The sequence below is a fragment of the Gouania willdenowi genome, chromosome 19 (genome assembly GCF_900634775.1).
Source record: "Gouania willdenowi chromosome 19, fGouWil2.1, whole genome shotgun sequence".
Classification (NCBI taxonomy): Eukaryota; Metazoa; Chordata; class Actinopteri; order Blenniiformes; family Gobiesocidae; genus Gouania; species Gouania willdenowi.
Window position 1 is genome coordinate 10,194,921 of NC_041062.1, and position 25,651 is coordinate 10,220,571.

Below are 25,651 nucleotides of genomic sequence, written 5' to 3' on the forward strand. Positions count from 1 at the left end.
TTCAGCACTTATAAACCCTTTCCACCACTTTTCCACCTAATGTCACATATGTTGACCCATTATTGTGACTTTTAACCTCTTTTCACCATATTTTGTGTTTATTTTTGCCAAATTAACCACAACCACCACATGTCATGCCCATTTTTTGCCAGTTTAAAACTAATTGTTCCAATATTAACACTTTTAACCCTTTTTACCACTTTTTCTGTCTGTTTTGGTCCACTCTAATTTGCAACTTTTAACCAATTTATGTGGTTTTTAAAATCCCATTTCACTACCTTTTCCACCATTTTTGGTCACTTTTAACCCATTTTATTTCTGATTAAAACAAGGATTTCCATCTTTAAAATGACTACATACTATGGCCCAAATAATAATAAACTTCCTGGATATCAGTGGATATCAATCAATCAATGTTTATTTATAAAAATTGCTTTTCATACATAGAGATGTGTATATATATATATATATATATATATATATATATATATATATATATATATATACTATAGCCCAAATAATACTAAATTTCTTGGATAATAGTGGCTATTATTCTGCTTCCTGCCTGCAGCTGTCTGAGTGTACAACCAGAACATTGGCAGCCAATGCACTGATATTCATGTGTATATGTATATATTCTTTTTTCTTATATATATATATATATAGTTTTGGTATATTTGTTTATGTATGTATTTATTGTATATATATATATATATGTATATGTATATGGACAAATAAAGGATATCTTGTCTTATTTTATCTTACCTTATGAGTACATAAATGTGGTTATCACAGATTCATAGAACAATGAACCATCATTTTGCTGACTATGTAAAACACAAAAGGACAACAAAAACATACAACAAATACAGTAAAACAAGAAAATTGCAGAGTTAAAAATAAAAAAAAAACACAAAAGAACAAAAACACACAGCAGGACAACACATCGACACAAACGACATAGTAAAACAAGGTAAACACACAAAAGTATGGCTAAAACATACAAAAAGACAACAAAAAAAAAAAACATACCAAAGGACAATAAATACAGTAAAACAACTAAGACAGTACGACAACAAAAACACACAGGATGACAACAAAATGACACAGGAAAACAACAAAAGCACACAAAATTTTATCATAAAGTTTGATATAATACTCAGGAAATCACTGTTTTGAATATCTCTTAGAAATTCAAAAAATAACTTTTGTCTATTCATAATATGAATTCTTATCAATATTATTCATTCACACCAATCATACCGGTGGTGGTAGGCTATATTGTAGCCACAGCTGTTCTGGGGCATATACTATTGAAGAGAGGTGGGTTTTTTATTGTATTGATCTATTTTATGTGGATGGATGTGCACACCGTAGACATCTATAATAAAGGCTTTATTATAAATATCTATGATGCTCACCGTGCATAGGTCATTAACACCTTACCACCACACGGTGGCAGCACACAGCGACGCTCCGGCGCTCACAGCCCGAGGACAGTGAGTGGAAGAAGAGCGGACACACAATGCACCCTGCTCGGCTGACAGGGCTTGTGTCTGCCTGATGTCCTCCATCAATCTCCGGCTACGTGGAAGCCTGTGAGCGGGCCCTGTTTTTCCTCACATACCCGGGCTTTAGAGCGGAGACCGCGACTCGTTAAGCGGAACCATCGCCGACTTCCCCAGAACAGTGGATTACGGGGACTGCGGAAATACCTGCCCAGCCCAACGGGGGGCTCGGCCGACACCCTGGAAATCGACCCCGAGGCTTTAAACTTAAGGCCTTGACTTTGTTTTCTTTACGATGGATGTAGAACTAAAGACGAATTGTCTTTTAACGAGCATAATATGATTTGTATCGCATGAGAATGAGTCAGTGATACATCTGAAGCATATATTGACGCTTCTTTATAAACATGAGCTATTATTAGCATTAGCTGGCTCGGCTAGCGCCGCTAACATTACGTCTTTCTTTTGATCAACAACGGCCGTCAACACTTCGACAGGACGGGGAAATAAACACGAGAAGTTTCGAGATAGCAGCAAGAATCAGTCCGACAGCGAGTATTTTTGTACTTCGTCATCAAACATGGGAAAGAAAATGTTTTTATTCGGTATCGGAATAAATTTATCGTATGTTAGCTTCTGATATGCTAACCGGATGAGCTAATCAGCAACAGCTAACGTTAGCTCGCTGAAATCCACCTCAAAGACAGCAGAATACATTTATTAAGTGTCACGTTAGGTGATTACAGATCAACATCTGTTGATTTAGTTTCACATTTGATCTTTGAAACATCAAATGTAAGTGACATATGTCACGTCAGCTGTGGTCATAAATAGATATATTTATACAAAGTGGCCTTGCTCACAGACTTAACAGTTCGTTGGTTTATGATCACCTTTGATTTAATTTAAACGCTTTATTGGAGATAATTTGATGTGATTTCACTGTAAAGGCTTTAAAGGTTGGATGTGCACACATCATTGTTCCGTGCATGAGAGCCGAGGTTATCTGAGCATTGGACGGAGATGTCCTGACGTCCGAACCGAGGATTGTTAAAGATTCCGTGCCGTGAAATGAGTGTGAATCCCCGCAGAGAGACGCTGTCAGAGGACGGGGAAGAGTAGCCGCTGCTTCCGTCTACGCCATTTTACCAGGGCTCGTTGGAGCTGCGCGCATCCGCGGTTTGGTGCTTTCCCACCGGATTAAAAAGTGCCTGGAGACCCCCCCTCCCCGTGGTGACCATGGAGGGCCCGAGCCGGAGCACCGGGTTTAGGCAGAGTCGCCGTTCCCGGTCGCAGCGGGACAGAGACCGGCGCAGGAGGAGAGTGGACCTGACTGAGCAGCGGAACACATCCCTGTCCTCGGGCTCCGAGCGGGAGGGCGGAGGGACCAACAGTGTCCTGGGCCCCGGAGGAAGAGAGCGACGGCCCGGGTTCGGGAGACATAGACCCCCGCGGCGGAGGAAGAGAGAGTCGGTGTCCTGCGAGGAAGACGTTATCGACGGCTTCGCCATAGCGAGCTTCATCAGCCTGGAAACCCTGGAGGTAATAACCAATAACTTCAAATATGAAGAGTATAGGGCTGCTCTTCATTAAAACTAATATCTCGATATTTTCTATCAAAATGGCGATATATGATATAAATATCAATATTTTTAACTCAATAAAGTCGGACCAGAAACATAATCCAGGTTAAATGTGGCGATACAATTTGCCACACAGGCACATTTATTCACACACAGCTGCACAATATGTGCCACTTTTGTCTTTTTCTCCTATATGGGAGTAAAATGTTGGAAAAAGTAGTGAAATGGGATTTTAAAAACCACAAATTGATTAAAAGTTGCAAATTAGAGTAGGCAAAAACAGAAAAAGTGGTAAAGAAAAAAAAAAAGGGTTCAAATTGGATTATTGGAATAATTAGTTTAAACTAGCAAATAATTGGCATGACAAGTGTTGAATGTAATTAAATTGGTTCAAAAATAATAATGAAATATGGTGAAAAGAGGTTAAATGTGACAATAATGGGTCCACATATGTGACATTAAGTGGAAAAGTGGTGGAAACATTGCATCAGAAAAAAAACATTTATCTTTGAAAACATAATATTAATTAACAACAAATTTCTCATGTTCTACATTTTCTCCGACAAACTTAAGTTGTGAGGAGCGTAGGATGTGGAATGACGTATTTTAGATGCAATCCTGCCATACATAATGGATCCATACATTAATACCAGTCCTAATGTTAGTATCATTTAAACAGCAGGTGTAACCACTGTTGAAGTGAACCAATGTTTGTGTTCACGTTACACACTATGATTATCCCATCATTCATAGCTGTCACTAATTGAAGGTCATCAATAATCATGACTTGTTCTCTCACAGCTGTAATTATTTTCTTTGACTTGTGACGAGCTGGAAAAGTTCCTGATAGAAGTGAGCTTTTATATCTCTGTGACTCAGTAGGTAATCATTGGAATAATGTGGCCATTACAGCGTTACCAGTGTGTGTGTAATAAGATCACACACTTACATTGAAGCTCGACTAAAACATACACACAACCTAGCCCAGCTAGCGCTGACGTGTTGTTTCTCCTGATGATTGAATCACAGCCGTATTGTAAATACCAATCAACACGTGGTGTCACTTATTAGAGTTTTTGCATTTTAATGCAAAATAAAGGCCACAGTGGCACAAAGTCAGCATGTATTTATCAGTGTTGTTCAGTAGGGGCGTCTAGATCCGATATCCGATATTTCTGAAAACAAATATCAGATTTTATCGGACTGGAACTAAAATCTTTGATATATATTATATTTTTTGAATTGTAGAATACTGTAAATATTATGTTGAAGGTTAAAATGTATGTAACCAATTGGTTAATGATAAATAGGTCAGTTTTTCTCATACCTTCTGTTGCTGACTATTGTTTTCTGTTTGAGTAACATCTCTTGATCAAGCCTTTTCTAACATTAAACACTACAAAATAAGTAATAAAAGTATGTATGATTTGTGCTGATGTCGTATCAGATTGATATTGGTATCAGCCAATACTCAAGGCTGCAATATCGGTATCGTATCGGAAGTGAAAAAGTTGTATCGGGACATCCCTATTTATCAGTTTATCATCATGTTTTGAAATGAACTATGTACGAAAAAATCTGTGGACCATTCATTCCTTCGTTATTCTGTTTTAAAACTAAATCAAAATAACAAATAAATGGTGTGGTTATTTCATTTTACTAACCTAAAACCAAAACAGAAATACAGGAATATCAAAATCCAGATAGGCAGCGTTTTTTCGTTTGTAAGATATTTGGGTATTTACGGGGAAATTAGAGCGAGAACTGAAGTCCGCTGCACCTCGGTTCCCTCCCCAGGTCCTGGACCCGGTCTCCTCACACAGTAGGACTGTTTAAGATTTATTTTCATCAGTTTTCTGGTCCTGCTCATGTTTCAGCTCATAAAAAGCTGCTCACATTTAGGTTTTGTTTTGCGGTGTTACGGTTCAATAGTATCCAAATAAACAGGTGACTGACTATTGACTGTAAGGCTGATGTGAGAAACAATAGATTTTAGAACTTCTAGCATTGACATTTTTGCAAAGGCAATTACACAGCTTTTTTAAGGGCAGTAAAAATATATATACAGTATATTGCACGTTATAATACCGCGAGCCATTAACAGCAGCCGTCAACACACACAGAAGCTGATCACAAGAAACGAGGAACACCAGTAGAGTCAGTACACCACTTCTGGTTCTTTTATCACATATTGTGTGTTTTTCGTAACATCCTTTTTAGTTTTGATTTATTTATGCATTAATAATCTTTCAATTCACCAGTTCATCAGTAATGTGAATTATGTGTTGCTCCTTTTTTTTTGTCCAGTAGTAAAAATCCCCCGTCTGTGGGTCCCCTTTGTGTGGTCAGATTAAAACATGAAGCTCTCATCCAGTTTCCCTTAAATATCCAAATATCACACAAACAGAACAAGATTTAATTTTAAAACTGGTTTTTGATATTTCTGTTTTGGTTTTAATTCAGTAAGACAAAATAACCACACTGTTTATTTGTTATTTTAATTTGGTTTTAAAATGGAATAACCAAAGAACGAAGAGTACATGGATTGAAAAGCCACATCATTATTTCTGCTTCAGGAAATTAATTAATGAACTGAAACCTTTCTAATGCTTTGATGAGGACCGTCTGAAGATGAGCAGGAAAAGTTTGACTTCTTTAACAAACAGACATGAATCAAAGCTCAGAGTGAACACATCAACAGAAACAATGCTGGAACTTTACACCTCATCGTGTTATCTCATGTCTTTATTGTTACACAGGAAGTTAATCACGTTGTTTTACATAAAAGAAGAAAGTGATTGTGTGGTCGTTTGGCTCAGACACACCCTCTCTGGATTGTAAAACATCTGGGAATGCAAGCACTGGTCCGTTAGACCAGGGGTTCTCAACCTTGTGGTCAGAGCCCCATATGGGGTCGTAAGAAACTGGGAGCGAATCTCCAGATGCTTTCAAGAAACTAGGAATATTTTCTGAACAATTTCAGCCCATTTCTGCTTATCTTTAGCCTTTTCTGCAACTACACCAGACTTTCCATATTTTAACCTACTTTCATCCCTTTTTTTGCCATATTTTTGCTCCTTTTAATGCGTTTTTGCTACATTACTCCAATTTTTGCCACTTCTCCATCACATTTCAATGCATTATATGCACACTTTTTCCACTTTCAAGACATTGTCAGCACTTATAAACCTTTTCTACCACTTTTCCACCTCATGTCACATTATTGTCACTTTTAACCTCTTTTCACCATCTTTCATGCACATTTTTCCCAATTTAACCACATTCAGCATTTGTCATGCCCATTATTTGCCAATAGGGCTGCAGCTAATGACTATTTCGATGGTTGACTTGTCATTAATTCATTGAAACGATTAATCAACTATTCGAATAATAATTTGTGCAAGTAATGGTTCTATTTAGCCTGAGGTTGTTTAGGGCAGTGGTTCTCGAGCTTTTATCTCAGAATACTGTGAAAAAACAGCTATAGAGCACAATGATAGAATGATTGAGGGATAACACATTTCAAAGAACCTATCAGCTGATAGTATTTGTTTACCAGCCTCACTATGAGGCCGGGCTTCACCTCCTGACCAGCGTACATGGTTTTCCCTAAAGCTGTGACATCAATGCGGCGCCAGCTACCAGTCGCTACACAAAGTGGAAGCAGCTGATTTTTGTTTACCTATGGCTCAGCTAAGGTTCAGTGTTAGTGTTGTAGTGCTTCCCCACTCAGCTGTTTTGTTATGTTGTCCATACCTAACATCACTAATGTCTATGAAACTCTTAAGCAGAGACAGTGTTCAGGTCCACAGCATGAGAAGGACTTGTGATGACGTAACCAACAATTATCAACCTATACATTTGTCGGGGACTATTTCTGTTAGCAATTTTTGTCGACAATGTGTAGTTAGTCTCTACTCTAGGATGTGCATGTGTTGTTATCCCATGAGTTGAAAACCACACTCCTATAGTGATATCTCTTTAGGTTAAAAGGTGACAATAGTAAAGCTAAGGATTATCATATTTGGAGCTTCACTTCCTCTTTCTCCTATTTCGTTTCCTTACATAAACTCAGACGTTCTTCTTCTGTGGTTCCACGTTGTCGATACTAGAAAACCAAATGCGCTGTTATAAAACCACACACATGGTTTAGTTTCCACCATCCGCTCTGACACAGAGATTTTACAGTCAAATGAAGCTGATGATGATGAAGCTCAGCCAGCACTGGGATGACTCCACATCAAGCAGGATCTCATCATTTGAATGGGTTTAAGTGGATCGAGACCTTTAGAAGAAGTTTTTCCTTATTTATTTTCACCTTTCCGAGACTTATGCTTTGAACATTAAATACTGTAGTTAACAAATATCAGACTCCACACAGTTTACCCTGCCCGCAAGAATAAACGGCCTTAATAGGAATGACATTAGTGTGACGTAACAAGATACAGAATCATGTGCCTCACATCTACTAATGCACATACGTCAACCTTGGGCCCCAAATCCGGACCTTCAGAGCATCCTATTCAGCCCGCAGGAGAAATCATTGTGTTTAACCATCTAAATCCGTTGTAGACAAATTCAATCAATGTCCACAATATTTGCAGAGCTCACAGTTTTTCCAGGCTTACATCACATATCATATTTTTTGTCAAGGTCTTTTTATTGGTTCTTTTGCCATTACACACACAAACAAAAACATAAACATCAATGATTTTTCAATTTAAAACAGTGAAACATTCCCCTCCCCCACCCCATAGCTCTTGCAGAGTTGTTCTCTAAATGTAACATAATCGATAACAGAAATTTAAACATTCTGTGAAAGGGCATAATATAATGTGCCTATAATATAATATTATAATAGGTATATGAGATGTACAAAATAAATATATGCATATGTACACATATACAATAAATACATGCTTGCAGACCCTTTCCAAAAAAAAATAGAATATCATGTAAAAGTTGTTTAATTTCCATAATTCCATTCAAAAAGTTAAACTTTCATAGATTATAGATTCAGGGCCCACAATTTAAACAATTTCAAGTATTAATTTGTTTATTTTTACATAATTTGGGCTTCCAGCTCATGAAACCCACAAAAACAGGATTTAAAAAAATTAGAATACTGGGAAGATATCACCATTTACAATTTTTGCAGAAAAAGTGGTCCAAGGTCCTATTTTTAGATGAAAGTAAAGTGTGCCTTTCATTCGGAAATCAGGGTCTATGGGTTTGGAGGAAGACGGGTGAGCAACAGAACAGAACAGAACATTGCACCTCAAATCATGACTGACTGGATATTTCACACTGGCAGCTTGAGTTCTGTTCCTCTGTTCTATGAAAGTTTACTTTTTGAATAGAATTATGGAAATTAAACAACTTTTCCACTAATTTTTTGGAAAGGGTCTGTACATAGCGCTGTGCAAAATTGAGATTCAAGATATATCGAGTTTTCTATTTTGGCAATATAGAACATTTTTGATATCGCCTATATCGATTTAATATATTTTTTATAGCTTATTTTGTTTGAAAATACTTGTTTTAGGAGTCGCTGCTTTGACTATTTCTTAGAAGAGCATGAAAAACTCAGTTAGATGATCACTGAGTGGGTTCTAAGTAACCCATACCTTCCCTTAAAAACACACACACTACAAAACTCACTCATACGTGCTGTCCCTTAGGGGAGAAAAAGCCAAAAGTGTTTGTTAATAAATGTGTGTGTGGGGCATCTTTTGTCAGCAAATTTAACCCAAAATTGGTTAGACTTCATTTTAATTAAAATGATCAAGATTTATATTGTATATCGACATTTTGAGATAAAATATGGAAATATGAGTTTTGGTCCATATCGCCCAGCCCTATGCTTATATATGTATGCATGCACACGTTTAAAAAAAAAAAAAAAAAAATACTTTCGGTTTAGTGAGTTAAAAGCAAGGCCGAATAGTAGCGTGTGACGTAATGACGCAGTCAAACAATGTGCAGTGATTTTGAGTCGGAAAAGTGTTGCTGCAGAACCAGCAGCTCCTACTTTCCACACATAAACACAGCAGACTCTCTTCTTACCACCCTCCGTTGTCCATAAAAGTTGTAAACCATCCAATTCCACAACCGAGTTCGTTGTTAGCGCTGTGAGCCACGAATCCGTAGACATCTCCATCGTTTCCTCCTTACACTACACCAGGTCTCGCTGCATAGACTGGTGTAGCATTAGCACAGAGTGCTAACAGCTGATGTGTGTAAACAATGGGTCCGTGGCTCCAAGCAGTGACTCCCAACACGATCGGCAGCAGTAAAAGTAGTGCAGTGTGGGCGTCTAGTAGTGCAGTTTGCATTTACATATATGACAATAAAGTATAATATATAATCTATATTAAACAGCAGTGTTGTTTTAGCTGTTAAATAGTTGGAGAGGGACGAGCTAACATTCTAGGAGGCGTGTTAGGTGACGTCACCTGCCAACTGTCCCGTTTAAAGCTGACTTTTTACAAAATGTGGAATAACAAGGGAGGGAGGAAACAACTTTTTCAACTGGGGCCTCTGAATGAGGCTAAAGGGATATATCACTGTATCAAAACTATTATAAAGTGATTTTCATCATACCTCCCCTTTAATGCACTTAAGCTTTTTTTTGGAATGCATGTTTTGTTTTATTTGAAGGGCAAAGGCTACTGGAATACTTAAAAAAAATGTCATAATATTCAATAAACATTTACTTTCTTTAAAAAAAACATGTCTAAAAATGTATTCTAGGCTTTTTATGCACTATTTAAAAATAGTGAAAAACTTAACCGCATTCAATATTCGGTATTCGGCCAAACATTTATATTTTCTTCGGCTTCAGGCTCAAATTTTCATTTTGGTGTATCCCTACATATTGGTCCAATATCAGCCAGAATACGAATATTGGATTTTATCGGGCTGCATCTAAAATCTCCGTGTTGAAGGTTGAAATTTATGTAACCAATTGGTTAATAATAATGGTTGCTGAATATTGTTCTCTGAGTAACATCACTTGATCAAGCCTTTTCTAACATTCCACACTATAAAATAAGTAATAAAAGTATGTATGATTCATGCTGATATTGGATCGATATCGGTATTGGCCAATACTCAAGGTTGCAATATCGGTATAGTATCGGGACATCCCTACTATTTACAGTACCCTTAGCTTCCATTTTTTCTACATAAGTTATAAAAAGTTGCCAGATGGTATAACATTTCTGGGCACTGCCTCTTGTGGTGTATCGTATTTTCTCATATTTTAAGAAATGAACAATGTTGTTTACCGATGATTTAAAATTTGGGGGATGTTTGTCTTTCCATTTAAACAATATCAGTCGACATGCCAAGTAGGGGTGAGTATTGACAAGGATGTTGCAATATGATACGTATCACAATACTTGGGTCACGATATGATATTATCGTGATATATCACGATATTCTACCCAGTTAATATCAAAATTAAACATAGAGATGAAAAATCAAGTTGCTGTATATGTTCATCCGAAGACATCGATCATTCAGGGGACAAATTGAGTCAAAACTATTTGCTTCAAAACATCCTATTTATTATTTATTATTAGTGTTTTTGCACATTTTCACTGAAAAAAGGAAAATGCGGTGTTACACACTGCCATCATAAAATAAAGTGCAACAAGTTTCTTTTCACTGACACTATTGTATCGAAGTCTCAAAGTAACCATTACAAAATAATGACGGCATTGTAACAACTGTAAGTGAGAGCATTAAGGATAAATCACCCTGAGTTACTGAAAATAAGAAAAAAATATTTCATTTCAATTTAAACACTGATCAGAACAGATTGTGTGAAAATAAAATGCCTGTGCATACATAAATATTACAGGCATTACACACTACCATCATAAAATCAAGTGCATCAAGTAACCATTGCAACACATTGAAAGCATTGTAACCACTGAATTATTGCACAAATATGCAAAAATATTGATTCAATATCTAAAAAAAAAGAAAAATCGATTTCAAATCGGCACAAGAAAAATCGTGAAATTGATTTTTTTTCACACCCCGAGTTTCCAAGAGAGAACCAGAAGCAACCATAGTTTTTGCCTGACGACTAAGATGTAACTCGGGTGATATAATCCCAAAAATTGCTGTTATAGGGGTGGGTTGGCAGGGATTTTTATCTGAAATTGTTAAAAAGATCTTACAATTTTTCCAACAGTCCTGCAATTTTCCTCAAATATTTTCACAAAATTATTAAGAAGAATTGGTCACAAAGTCATAGGAAATGTTGACGTAGACTGACATCTGTCATGCATGGATTAGATATTGTCGAGCCTTACATACTTAATGTATCGTTTATATCTGGAACTGCAAACGAGGGCACATTAATGGTAAAACTGCTTGTTTTATTGTCTTTATTCTGTGGCCCACTTTAGATGAAACTAGTCCATGTTTGGTCCCTTGACTAAAATGAGTTTGACGGCCCTGTGCTGATGGGTTCATTACCTACTTCCTGTTACTGGATGCAATGAACATGACATGTTAACTATGTGTAGCTAAAACGAATGATGAGGAGAACTTAAGCTTTGGACAAGACAAAGAAAAACTGTGAATCGTTGATGTTTTTGTCTCCTGTGAGGCGTTAGAAACACTAACTGATCCCTGTTGCTCCTTCCTGTAGATGGACTGCTCTCTGAAGCCCAGCCAGCGCACCGACATGCTGGGGAGGAGGAACAAGGCCAAGCGAGGGCCTGAGGAGAACGGAGGAGGGCCTCTGTCGGCCCCGGAAGAAGGAGTGCCGCACAGCTACTCCAGCAGCTGCTGGAACAAGAGTCGCAACAAGAGGAGGAAGATCGAGGTGAGGCCCCAATACTCCTGAATATTCCCTAAAAGCAGCTTTTGTAGGGACTACAGGTTCTCAGGCCAAAGTATCACTAGTGTACCCTGTTTGAGAGGAAAGCTCCTGTTTACACAGTGAACGACTTATTTAACTAATGACAAGTTAACAAAACTCACCAGAACAGAGGATGAGTTCTTGTTTTCAGCATGAAATAAAACAACAACAGAGGAGTTTAGTTGGGGACTGTTGGAAACCTGTCACACGTTAACATGTTTACTAGTTCTCTCGGTCTCTGGAACCTTTATTTTGGGGGTCACGGCCTGAAAAGATTGGGAACCTCTGCACTAGTTGACCCATAACACCAACTCGTAAAGTAAAATCATCCTGGATTAAAAGCTATCGGATAAAATATTTCACGATGTCTCACACATATTGTGCTGACTGACCAAGGGGCGGGGCAACAACTAAAACCACACATCACATTTCTGACCAAAATGTTTGAGTCCTTTTTTTCTCACGAAGTAGAAGCATTAAAAAAGAAAAAGTTACACAACAAAAGCCACGAAGAGGTGGAGCCTAACGCATTTACATCAGATTGTCGATTTGACATGTAACCCGTGATCATGAACTAACCACTGCTCCTCGTCTTTCAGGGACATCCTCTGGAGACCGGATACATCGTAAGTGTCTCCTGCTGCTCTGCACTGAAGTGTGTGCGTGTGCGTGTGTGTGTGTGCGCGTGTGTACACTCGTAGAGATTCACTAAATAACTGTGTCTGCTTGCAGTGTGACACGGAGAGTGACACGGGAGACAAGGTGTGTTGTGTCTTTATTACAAAGACAGAAATAACTGGTGTTTTCATTAGTTTGTGCGTCTGCGTCCTCACACGCTGTTTTGTTTTTCTTCAGGCATCCGACAATGATATGGATCCAGTGTTCACAGTCAGCACGAGGAAAGGTCTGAGACAAACTGCCACTGAGGCTGTAGTTAGAGCTGTTATTGTATGTTATTCCCGTGATTACGTTTGAGCTCAGAGGGAAAAGAGATACACAACACACACAGGAATTAGATTGAATGAGATTAATCACATCTCATATGGTTCAATGAATGCATCACCTCAGCTCAATCTGCACCAGAGTTAGTCAGTCTGTAACTCAGAGCTTTGTAGAAAACACAAGGGGATGAAAATCACTCAGATAATTCAAAATAAAATAAACAAAGCTGTAAATTATTCAGAAAATGAAGATTATACTTCTATATTTTTTTCAATGTAAACATTAAGTATATAAATTAGAGTTGGCACTTTAAGCGGTTAATCGTGATTACTTAATCACAGAAAAAAAAGCGCACAATAAACGAAATGACGCAGTTAATTATTTTTTTTAACCTTTCTCATTTCACGAGTTCCCGGTATACCCATAATACTGATTCACAGACCACAACACAAAAAACAGGAGAATCAGAGGAGAAGTCTTTGCTGTGCTTCGTGGGCGTTGATCTTTTTTTAAATAAAAACACTGGATGGAAAACTAAAGCCCAGTTGTGTGAATATTGTTAGAGAAAGACTTTGTGGTTCAGTGGAGCACTGCTAGCTTCAGCTAGCACCTCAATGCTAAACATTTAGGAGCAAGCACCTCAAAGCTAAACATGTACCAGCTCGGAACTCAAAAACACAAATAATATAAATATCTGAGGGAATAGTCTTTGAAGGTTTAATCCCAGCTCACGGGTTAAAATTCACCCAAATCTAATGAGGTGTCGTGAAAATACTCTGAATAACAGTGACAATGATACAGTAAAACTGATGTAATTTTTCTCTCCAGTCGTGGATTCCACGCCCTCAACCATGGGACCCTCTAAAAGCTGCTCACCACTGCCGACCCATTGCCGCCGAGCGTCGCGGTTGATGGTGACGCCACGGGTGTCCGGCCTGGAGCGCAGCCAGGAGAAGAACCTGGAGCCTCACTTCCCGGAGCCCATTTCCTCTTCCGCCTCTTCTACTTCCTTTTCTTCCTGCCTTCCTCCGCACGCTCCCGTCACGACATCCAATGCCATCGCCCGCTCCAGCACCATCAACGGGAATGGCAGCCGCCACAACGGGAACGGCAGCAGCCCGCCGCTCTCCAAGCCTAAAGCCTTCCTGCTGGGCCTGCCTGGACGATCCCATCCCATCTACAGCAGGTCAGTACACGCTCCTCGATCAGGACTCGCATCATCCTTTAAAAATGAGCTGAATTTTTCAATTCCAGTTTCAGGAAGTACATAAATCTCCTTCAAAATAAAACATTAATGACGAAGATTTTTGATACAACATGCTTGCATTTTCTTCATCAAATATTCTAGTTACATGTGTATCTCTGCCTTGATTAAGAGTAAATGTGTGTTGCAGAGAAATGAAACCTGAACAGCCAACATTTCAAAACCTAACCGTTATTAGAAAAGGTTAAAAAATGTGACTTTTCTTCTTCAAAACTCATAAAAATATGAAAATGTGCAATCGCATATTTCAAAACATTAGTAATAAAGTTGTTTGTGTGCAAAGAATAAACGAAATTCACATTTTTCCTGTTCAATGTTCAGCAAGGCCGTTCTAGCGCCCCCCTCTCCCAGTTTGGGAATCACTGTTCTAATGGATGCTTCCTGCTGAAGTGCTGCTAATGCTGTATGCTTACCAACATACCACACAGAGCTCTGTTTGGCTCAGTGTCTAGTCCTTCCACACGTTAGACTCTATGCTTCTTTGGGTAACCATGGCAACAGTTCCAGTAACTAATGAAACAATGTGAAGGTTTAGTCGTTTCAGTCCCAATGAACAGGTGATCTCTAGTATAGATCTGTGTATCAAAGTGTTCCTCAGTTAAGTTAAACATCTCTTCTCTTTAGGGGCGGCCCCCCCGTCAAACCTCCTTCCTCGTCTTCATCCGTCCCATCGTCCTCTTCCTCCATGCGGCCCCCGACTCCCTCCACCAGCGTGTCTCTGCCCTTCGTTCGGGGCTCGGGATCCTCGGGGCCCGTCCGACCCCCGTCCCGGGCCGGGGCTCTGTTCACGTCGTCGCCTGGCCTGCCCCCGCCTCCGCCCCTGCTGCAGGGCCCGGGTCACTCAGCACCAGGTGTGTGTGTGACACTGAGCCATAAGAATATATTGACTGATGGAAGGTTTTTTAAAAACCATCACTAATGACCAATCACATTCAAGAAACTAGGAATATATTTTTAACAATTTGAGCCAATTGCTTCTTTTTACCCTTTTTCTGCAACTACATCAAACCTTCCATAGTTTAACCTATTTTCATCACTTTTTCATGCCATATTTTTTCTTCTTTTAATTAATTTTTGCTACATTACTCCCATTTCTATGGAAGCCCGTTTCTGCCATTAAAAAAAAAAAAAATCACCAAGGAAAGTCATAATTATGAGATAGAAAGTCATAATTATGAGAAAGAAAGTCATAATTATGAGAAGGAAAGTCATAATCATGAGTTGATAAGACTATCGAAGACTACTTTGGACGGGGCTTTACAAATGATGAAATACTTTGTTTGCTTGCAAATTCACATAGAAATATGCTGAGTAAACGCAACCTTGAAAAGATACTAAGCAAAAAGAGGCTCTGGCATCGAAAGGATTAAACTGTTGCGGCTGAAGTAGCACGGTTTATTGAACAACACATGGAGATTTCTGGTCAGTGCCATGGGTACAGATGGATGTACCAAAAATGTTTCTATCTCATAATTATGACTTTCTTTCTCATAATTATGACTTTCTTTCTCATAATTATGACTTTCTAACTCATAATTATGACTTTCCTTGGTGATTTTTTATTTTTTTTAGTGGCGGAAACAGGCTTTCATACATTTCTGCCACTTCATCAAATTTCAATGAATTTCTGCACATTTTTTCCACTTCCAGAAATTTTCAGCACTTATAAAGCCTTTCCACCACTTGTCCACCTAATGTCACATATGTTGACCCATAATTGTCACCTTTCATGATATTTCATGCTTAGTTTTGCCAATTTATCCACATTCACAATTTTTCATGCCCATTATTTGCCAGTTAAAACTAATTGTTCCTTCTTTTTAATGACACTTTTAAGCCAGTATTGACACTGAAGCATTTTTACTTTGTTTCTATTTGTTTTTGCACACTCTAGTTTGCAACTTTTAACCAATTTCTGTGGTTTTTAAATCCCATTTTGCCATCTTTTTCACTATTTTTGGTCATTTTAATTCCTTGACTTTTTGAGGGAGATGAAAATAAATTTTCTGAAAAACAGTTGTCCGACTAAATGAAACTTTAACATATGAGGTTTTGCCTTAAAATATGCCTTAAAGCCAATGTAACACATTCATTTGTATGACATTTAATTTTCTGCATCTACACCTTTTCCATTAGGTCAAACTGACTTTTATGACTTTTTATAACTTTTCATGATTCAGATCTTCTAAATTAACATGTAAAGTTGTTTATAAGAGAAGGTTAGGGCCTACTACTGTTACATACACAACCACGTCATGTTCTCGTTGATAAATCTCAAGGCTTGCTCCTTTTATACCTCAATCTAGGCTGTGTAACAAGGATTTTAGTCCAATAATTCATGATTTATTGGGTTTTAATATCAGAGTAGAAGCATCATTTGTTAGTCAACTTGCATTCTACTTAAAACGTGCTTAAAATGAGAAGAGTTTTCTGATAAGACTGGTTGATAAATGTTTCCACACGGGGCATAAAATTCATTCCTTCTTCTCAATTCACATAATATGAATTCCTCACAATAATTACCCCCCAGTGGGAGGTGGACCACATACAGGTTGACTTATTTCCATAAAGTTTTGGTGATAAAATCACTGTACTGTGTGTACCTCAGTCTCTAAACTGGTGTTTCCCACAGAGCGTGAAGGACGCCGCAGCGTCCCGGGCTCTGAGAACAACGCCTCAGCGGCCGGACGCTCCACGCCGGGCGGCGCGGGGGCCGCATCCAGCGCTGCCTCAAGCTCCTCCTCGGGCCGAGCGTCGCAGACCCAGCCCAGCATCCCTCAGCTGGCCTTCCAGTTCCATCAGCACAACCACCAGCACCAACACACACACACACACCAACACTTCACACCCTTCCTGCACCCCACGGCCTCCGCCCCGCCTCTGGTGAGAACCACCGACCACTGCCATGACACACGTCAGAGGCTGGTTTTAATACCACTGCTTCTGTGTTTCAGTTTGATAAGTTTCCTGGGAAGATGGACGGGCTGTACCGACACTCCGTGAGTATTTACTGTTGAACTACGTGGTCGTGCTGCATTCACTGACTGTGGGACATATCAGAATCCCAGCAGGTCCTGAGCCAGTGTTCCTCTCTGTGTTTCAGTTTTTCCCACAGTATCCCCCTCCCTCAGTACCCAGCATCCAGCCTGTGATTCCTCCCACCGGACCGTTCGGCTCTTTGCAAGGAGCGTTTCAGCCAAAGGTGAAACACACACACGCACACGTTAGCGCCTCCTTTAGCTTTAGCTTCTATCACCTGTTCCCAGGGTTGGGGTCAATTATAATTGTAATTACATAATTCAGAGGTGGGCAACTAAAGAACATGCATTAATACAGGGAAGAGCAATAAGTTTTTTGCTGTCATTTCATGAGTTTTTGGTGTAATTTATGGTTTTGTTACTTTTTTTATGGCCATTTTTTGTAATTTATTTTCACATTTTGTACTTTCTGTTGTTGCCTTGTGTGTTTTTACTGTCGCTTTATGTGTGTTTTTTTTTAAGTCATTTAGTGTGTTTTTCTCTCATTTCATTAGTTTTTTTGAATTGCTTTGTATGTTTTGGGAGTCATTTTGTGTATTTATGTTGTCTAGTGTATATTTCTGTAATTTTGTATGTGTTTTTAACTCATTTTGTGCATTTACTTCGGGGGCCGCTCAGAATTCGAGCGAGTGCCCCTAGTTGCCAGTGTCTGGTGTAATTGATCATTAGTTACAACTATGACGTCATTATGATTGTAATTTTAAAAATCTGTTGCTATTGTAATCATAATTAAATTGTCAGTGAGGACAGATAATTGCCTTTGTAATTGTAATTGCCATGAAAAATCTATGAAAATGGTCAATTCTAATTTAAGGCAAAACTGGTGAACCATGTTACAGTTATGTGTACAGTTCTACACATATATAGTTAACAATTATTCAAATGTGTTTCGTGTTAAGCTTTCCCACATTTTACCATTTAACATTTCTAAAAAAAACTACAGAATTTTCTAAAATATATGGTAAAATAATAATTGAATTTTATAGCGTTGTTGAATAAAAGTAAAAGTCCTAATCGTACCTTAATACACTGGTCCCTCTTACTGGTACCAGTCTGAGAAACACTTGGTACCGGATGAAAGACAGACTGAAATGAAACGCATTTTATTTTGAAAAAGGGTCTCTCCTGCTCTTGTCTGAACATGTTTCCTGGTTTGCAGCTGACTGTTGTGTCTCATGTTTTGTTGTTGTGTTCCAGCCTCTTGTCCCTCAGGGAACCGGTCCAGACATCACAGCTCGCCTCGGGGTGGTCCCTCACCACCTGCAGCCCAAAGACCCCCGGGTAAGACGCACGTCCATCAGCTTGCGACCTCGCTACAGCTAGCTTCAGCAGTTAGCCGCGCTACTCGTCGGGCCTTAGTGCGGCCTGAGACGTGTCGACTAAAACGGTCTCACACTTGTGCTCTCTTGTAGCTAACTGATCCATTTGGGACATCGTTGAAAGTCAGTAATGTAAGCATCCACCCACCGATGAAGACCCGCTTCACTCACTCTCACTGATCTCTGCCCTTGCACACTCAGTTAGACCCTCAGGACGCTCCCTGTTCCTCCTCTAACTCAGATCACCTCTGACTCTGTGTGCAAAGGCTGTTCAGCCTCTACACATCACAGCTTTACAAAGCTCACCTCTCTTCTCTGTCCAACAGAAACCAGGGAAGTGGTGCGCCATGCACGTGCATGTGGCCTGGATGATCCTCAGCCACCAGAAACGGGTCAAGGTGCGTGTGAGTAAAGAAGTCTCTGTGGGACACTTCAGCACTCACACACATTTATTGTTACTGTTGTTTTTTTAATCATTTATTTTCTCAATTAACTGAAGTCTTGTATAATTAAAGTGAAATATTTACAGATTTGTTTTCCGCAAAGCAGGATAATGTAATTAACAAGAAATAAGAGAGGAAAAAGAAAGAACAGAAAGAAATTGAGCCTCACGTACAAAGATGTTTGTAAAGCAGCTTTTATTCTTCTCCTCATCCTATAGCTGTAGCTGTAATTTGACACCTGTGCTCTCTTTTAGATGATGCAGGCTGACCCCCACAAGCTGGACCTCCGCAGCGACCTGCTGGCCCGCTTTCCTGGAGCCGGTGGACTGAGTCAGCTGGGCCCGATGCCCCCCAACCACGACCTGACCAGACCCCCCAGTCTGTTCTCAGCCTCAGGTGTGGGATCCACATCTAACCATCTAACATGCATTAAAAAAACATGATACAAACAGGCTTTTGTAGGTCCTCAGCAGGTAAACAAGTTGAGCTCATACACAAAGATTAAATATATTTATTTTGGTAAAAAAACAGACTGTGAAGTTATTAGAAATTCAATTAAAAGCAATCAATGCACATTCGATTTAATTAGAAATGTTGATAGTAACTAAACATAAAAAACATTAAAAAAAAAAACAAAAAACATAATAAACACAAACTAAACATTCCTGACAGTAATGTAAAGTAACAGTGTTTAACCTCAAACTTCATTTAAACACATTCATATTTAATTTACCAGTGTTTATTTTTTTAATGTAAAAACCACAATAAATACCAGAAAAAGCATTAAAAATTGAAAATGGTTAGATCTTTATAATGAATGCTTTCATTTTGTTTGCTTCTTGTGTTTGAGAAAGATGTTTACAGAGTTTACTACCAACAGAGAATACTGAGTAAACTAGGCATGACCTGTATTCGGCAATTGAAAAAATTTGCAAAAATAACAACCTGTATCTGGATTTGTTGACAAGTTTGTTGTTTTTACTAATTAAATTGAAAGTAATAATGCAGGGAAAACAGAATACTGACCTTGATCTTAAGTATGACCTTGAGCAGAGGTCTAGGTCACACATTGAAAGGGAATGTTGTTCATTGGTACTAGTCTGAGCACTGTCTTTCAATGTGTGGCCAAGTTATCGGAAAAAAAAAATTCGATTTTTTTTTTTTTTTTTTTTTTTTACTGGTAGGTCGTACAGCTTCGGTCCAATGAAATAAAAAACTCCACTTGAGATGAGCTTTTCATAAATGTAAGCATCTAACTTGTACGATAAATATTCGTAGAGATATGGAAAATTTTGTTTTTTTGACATTTGACGCGACCTTGACTTTGACATTTTGGGACCAAAAAAAGTTGACTGCACATCCTTGAGTGCCCCGATGAGATGACATACGTGTCATTAGTGTTGTATTAATAGCCTAGGAGGAGTTTCAGGACAAAGGAGTTGCGGAAGAAAAATTACAATATAACGAACTCCTACGATTTGTATATATTACAATTTTCAATTGCCAAATATAATAAATAACAAACACCTTCTTTGAATCCTTATATTATCCTTTACGTTACAGCCATTCTCAGATTTACACTTCCTGTGATAGGTACCAAAATAAAAGCGTTTGACACATGATGCACCTTCAAAATAAAAGGAGCGTAGGATGAGTTATTTTAGAGCAAATAAACTGAAGCATTTCAATGCGGTTCTGGCTCTTAATTCTCATCCTTTGTGTCTCTGAGTTTTCTCTGCCCTTCTGTTTAAGTGTGTGTGTGTGTGTGCGTGCAAGTTCACTGAGTGTGTGTTTCTCGCCCTCAGGTGGAGTCAATCCGTCCGCGGCTCCTTTCATCTCTCCCTCCACGCCTCACTCTTCCTTCCTCAACCCCGCTGCTCACCTCGGTAAGAACATGTTCACTGCTCTATACTTTAAGATGTGTGTTCATGCTTTCATCTTCAAAGACACAGTGTAGGCATCACAGATCAATAAATCATGGATTAATGAATCACATAATTTGCTCAAAAAAGATATAAGAAGTTGGGATTTTAGAAACCACAGAAATTCTTTAAAAGTTGCAAATCAGAGTGGGCAAAAATGGATAGAAAAAGTGGTAAAAAGTGTCAATATTGGTTTAAACTGGCAAATAATGGGCATTACAAATGGTGAATGTGGATACATTTGTCAAAAGAAGCATGAAATGTGTTGAAAAGAGGTTAAAAGTTGCAATAATGGGTCAACATATGTGACATTAGGTGGAAAAGTAGTAGAAAGGGTTTATAAGTGCCTGTCTTGAAAGTGGAAAAAATGTGCAGAAAAGGCATTGAAATATGATGTAGAAGAGGCAGAAATGGGATTAATGTAGCAAAAATGCAGTAAAAGGAGCAAAATATGGCAAGTTTGGTGTAGTTGCAGAAAAAAGTAAAAATGGGGTTAAATTATTCAGAAAATATCCTTAGTTTCTTGAAGGCATCATGCGACCCCCTCTTAGTGTCTTGTGACCACAAATGAGGTCGTGACGAGGTTGAGAACCCTTGGACTACAGGGCTCCCTGTCCCACAATGTCATGCACCAAACTTTACCAACAGATGATTTAAACCAATCAGAGCCCACATTAACCACAGTGACGCAGTCAGTAAGTAGAATTTTTTTTAAATCCACTGAGTATTTCCACAGGTTATTGGATCAGTCAATGTCTCACTTTAGATCATGTGACTAAATGCTGTGTGTTTATCTGATAGATCCATACGGCCGCTCCCCCCCCTTCACCCCACTGGGTGCTCTGGGTTCTGGTGCCTTTGGAGGACTAGGCAGCCCCACCCTGGGTCAGAACACACACACACACGTGTAACACTCATAAATACAATGAAACCAAGGCTTGTATTAACTTAGCTTAGATGATCACATGACTGCTTTTTGTGAACACATGACAGTCACAGGATAAAGAGCAGCATTATTTAAGGATTCCCTTAAATCAGCCTCTGACCTCCACAGTAGCTACTTTTATTTCTTTTAGTGTTTTAGTTTTATTAGCCTCCACGTGACCTACAAATCCTCAGAACCATCAACTCTCTCCTTATGAGTTTTTCCTGGGTGTGGCCTATCTGAGCGTTTTCTCAGGCTGGCCAGGCCCCCTGTCGCCTGATGGTCTCTGGATGGTCTTGCGTGACAGGGGGCGTGGCCAACCTGAGAAAACTCTTGGCGATGCCCAAAAAGAACTAATAAGGACACATGAAAGGGATCAGTAGAACTCATAGGGATACATCAAAGCATTCACCTCTGAGGAAGACTGTCAGTTGACAGTCAAAACATGTCAGGCTATAAAACTGAAAAAAGAAGACAAAATGCACTTTGCTGGAATTATTTCCCCCAATCCTTACTAAAACTTTTGTTTATGTAGGTTAGGTTTGTCGCCCCTCCTCATATCCAGTTCATTAAAGGAAGAAAAACTTTTAAAATAAAGCATCCTTTATAGACGTGTAAAGAATATATCTGTTCCTAACAGCTGATGCTAATGTAGAAGGCTCTTTAGCGATGCGTTAGCTTCTTTTCTGCTAAAGTTTTGTTAAAAATAAAACACACACAATGCATCATCGTTAACATGCTCTTCTGTCTGCCCCCCCGCAGCCAGCTCTGTGTTCGGCCCTAAAGACTCTCCGTCCACCACAGTTGGAGCTCTGTCCGCCCAGAACCACCACGACCCCTGGAACCGCCTCCATGGTGCCCCCTCTGGGTTTCCCGCAGGTCCCAGCTGGGCCAAAGGAGGTGAGAAGAGGGAGGAGAGGGAGCGCGGGAAAGAGGGGGAGAGGAGGGACGTCCCCCACATCAAGGACGAAAAGGACAGGTAACTGTTCACCACACTCTGATTATTTTAAACATGATCATTGAAAATAATGAGTTTGTTTGTTAGGATTTATCTGTAGTTTGAGTGTTTTATTTTGAAGGAGAGACTTGTGATTCTTGCTCCTTTCTGTCTCGCAGAGACAACATGCTGTATGGCCGGCCTCCTGTCAGAATGTCTCCGGTGGCTCCGCCCTTTAAACCGTGCAGCAACACGCCGCTGTCCCACGTTAACGGACACAGCGGCGGCGTGGGAGGGGGCGGCGGTGTGGGAGGGAGCGGTCCTATTGAAGACCTGACCCGCCTCAGCAGGGACGGAGACAAGAGAGGCGGGACGTCGTCACGCGGGCCTTCTTCGTTGGTGACGGACAGAGACCGACCGAGGTCGTCCTCCTCCTCCGTGCACACCACGCCCCCTCCCTCCAGTCGCTCCGCCCCATCCCCTCTGGACCTATACCCCCGCTCCATGACCACCACGGCGCACAGCCTTCACAGCGAGCTCCCCCACTCGCATCGGGACGGTAACCCCACCTCCTCTCAGGCCAAGAAGGCGGAGCGTAACAGCACACCCAAAGCACCCCCCCTCCTCCTCCCCCCGGTCAAAGTGAAGGAGGAGCGTAAGGAGGAGCCGGAGCACATTCCCATAACGCTGCCCCCCCCTGGGCACCCCCACAGCTTCGAGAGACCCAACAGCCACTCCCACCACCCCAGCTCAGGGACGCCCTCCTCTTCCTCCCTGTCCCTGACCCCCACCCCCAGCGTCTCCTTTCCCCCGCCCACTCCCAACCCCCCGTCACACTCCCACCTGTCCCTGCTGGAGCGCTCCAGGGCCATCGAGGCCTACCTGGGGGGTCCTGGGGGGGCCGGTCTGGTCCTGGGTCCGGGCGGCGAGCGTTTCCAACCACAGGGGCCCCACCAGGGTCCTCACAGCTTCACATGGGATCCCTGGAGGGAGCTAGCGGCACAGCAACAGCAGCAGCAGCAGCGCCGCGAGGCAATGGCCCTCCGACAGGAACACCACCTGGCCCTGCGGGCCGACCCCCACCTCGCCCTGAGGGCCGACCCCCACCTCGCCCTCCGCGCTGACCCCCACCTCGCCCGCCTGCTGCAGCACCAGCGCCTTCTGGAGGCGGCGGCCGCCGCCTCCCCCCACCACCACCACCACCACCCTCCCACTTCTACCTCGTCTGCCTCGGGGGGCCGCCCGGACTTTGGGTTGATGCCCCCCCACTTCGAGCGGCCCCACCAGCTGGGTGGTCCCGGGGGCGGGCTGATGGACGAGGAGCAGCGCGCCCAAATCCTGAGGGAGGACTTCGAGCGTGTGCGTTACTTTGGGATGCACCCCCACCTGCCGAGCCCCTCCCACGCCGCGACCGCGGCCCACCTGGAGCAGCTCCACCCCGGGCTGCTGTCCCACCCCCTCCCCCCGGGTGCCCACGGCTCTCAGCACCACCCCGGCCTCTACGCCCGCCTCGGCCACCTCAACCCCCACCACGTGCCCAACGGCATCCTGGCCAAGACGGCGGCGGGACTGGTGGGGGCGCTGTCTGTCGGAGCTCCGCCCCCACTCATCCCGTCCGTCACCAGCCGCTCTTCCACGCCACCGCGGGGGTCCAGACTCGGCGGCCCGGCTGACCTGGGTCTGTACGGCGCCCACAAAGACGGCGAGTCCAGATAGTACAGGGACGTGTGCGAGCTCTGCGGACTCATGCCCCGCCCCCACCCTGGACACGCATTGGCCCCGCCCTGCTAGCTGAGTGTTAGAGGTGTTTAAGTTTGTGTCTGTGGTCACTGTTAGCAGACCATCACTCTGAGGCTCCGCCCTGTTTCTGAAAGGCGCCGCTGTGTGACAGCACGGTGTTTTAGAGCTTCCTATCTCTCCACTCCCCCCACTGGACTATCTGAACAGGACCAGATTATCGTAGTCTAGAGACGTTGCCTTTGTAATTATTATTCATAACATTAATTATCTTCTATAATAATAAATATATTCATCGTTCTGTTCTTTGTCGGTGGAGCTTCCTACTTTAACTGTGCAGAGTAGGACACATGATGTCGACGCCCACTGGAGGAGTGAGAGGAGCGCTCGGCATCCAGTGGGCATGGCCAGAGGGAAAGACATGGTGGATTATTTTAAGAAGAGCGTTTTCTACCTTTAAGCCCCTCCCATAGAATCCACAGAGGAATTATTAAATCAATGGTTGTTTACGCTGGGCTTTGCCTCTATTTTTTCACACACCACACACACACCTGTTACCATGACAATACAATGTCACTGTTAGCCCTGCCCCCTTCTATAATTTTGAGCTATAGGGAGCAGCTAGTTAGCATAGCATTGATTTTATAGTATAGAGTGGGCGTGTCTAACTGCTCCAGGAGCTTTGCCCCTAGTGGTAGGTCAGTTAAAACCAGGGGGTTTAGTTATATTTTAAGGAAACATTTGGAACAATTAGGTGATGTCAAATGTTTTGCAAGTAACGATTTATTGCTTTTACTTTTAAAAAACTGAGTTCAAACTCAGGAGCAAGTGAAAGTGACGTTTTTAGTTCAGATGGAGGAAAATAAAACTTGATAATTTAACTTGTTTAGAAGAGTAGTCCAGCTCTTCTCCCAAGATGTCCTAATCCTCACCTGATATCTAAAAATCTGTTTTGAAAAAATTAGATTTGTGCCAGATTTGAGTGTTAACACTGCTTTTAATGATTCAGATCTGGTCACTTGACTCCCAAAAAATTGGATATGGGCCACTTTTGCCTGCAGTGTGAGCACAGCCTAAGAGGGACATGGATGAAATAAGAATAAAGTTTCTTTGGTTTTAGATTACCAACTCTAATGCTGCAGAAATGAATCT

At 41.1% G+C, this 25,651-nt stretch overlaps 1 protein-coding gene across 6 annotated transcripts; it reads left to right on the top strand.

Moving 5' to 3' along the window:
- Positions 1-1,459: 1,459 nt before the first annotated feature.
- On the top strand, positions 1,460-25,008 carry fbrs (fibrosin). 6 transcript variants are annotated; one of them, XM_028475941.1, is made up of 18 exons: positions 1,460-3,050; positions 11,760-11,936; positions 12,572-12,598; positions 12,705-12,734; positions 12,828-12,876; positions 13,743-14,100; positions 14,803-15,029; positions 16,811-17,061; positions 17,133-17,177; positions 17,282-17,380; positions 18,414-18,497; positions 18,629-18,667; positions 18,862-18,939; positions 19,233-19,374; positions 20,784-20,864; positions 21,702-21,785; positions 22,588-22,804; positions 22,942-25,008. In XM_028475941.1, exons 1-18 carry the CDS (start codon positions 2,748-2,750, stop codon positions 24,476-24,478), a joined length of 3,828 nt encoding a protein of 1,275 aa, XP_028331742.1. In that variant the 5' UTR covers positions 1,460-2,747; the 3' UTR covers positions 24,479-25,008. The 6 variants fall into 6 exon arrangements, with proteins under 6 accessions (XP_028331742.1, XP_028331746.1, XP_028331744.1 ...); XM_028475942.1 differs by having other exon boundaries at positions 1,461-3,050; positions 18,862-18,933; XM_028475945.1 differs by lacking the exon at positions 21,702-21,785.
- Positions 25,009-25,651: the final 643 nt, after the last annotated feature.

Excerpts from the sequence above, each read along its gene's own strand:
- fbrs (XM_028475941.1), top strand. The coding sequence starts at position 2,748 with ATGGAGGGCCCGAGCCGGAGCACCGGGTTTAGGCAGAGTCGCCGTTCC. Across the intron at positions 3,051-11,759 it reads TCAGCCTGGAAACCCTGGAG|ATGGACTGCTCTCTGAAGCC; the intron begins GTAATAACCAAT and ends TCCTTCCTGTAG. Across the intron at positions 17,062-17,132 it reads CGGCCTCCGCCCCGCCTCTG|TTTGATAAGTTTCCTGGGAA; the intron begins GTGAGAACCACC and ends TCTGTGTTTCAG.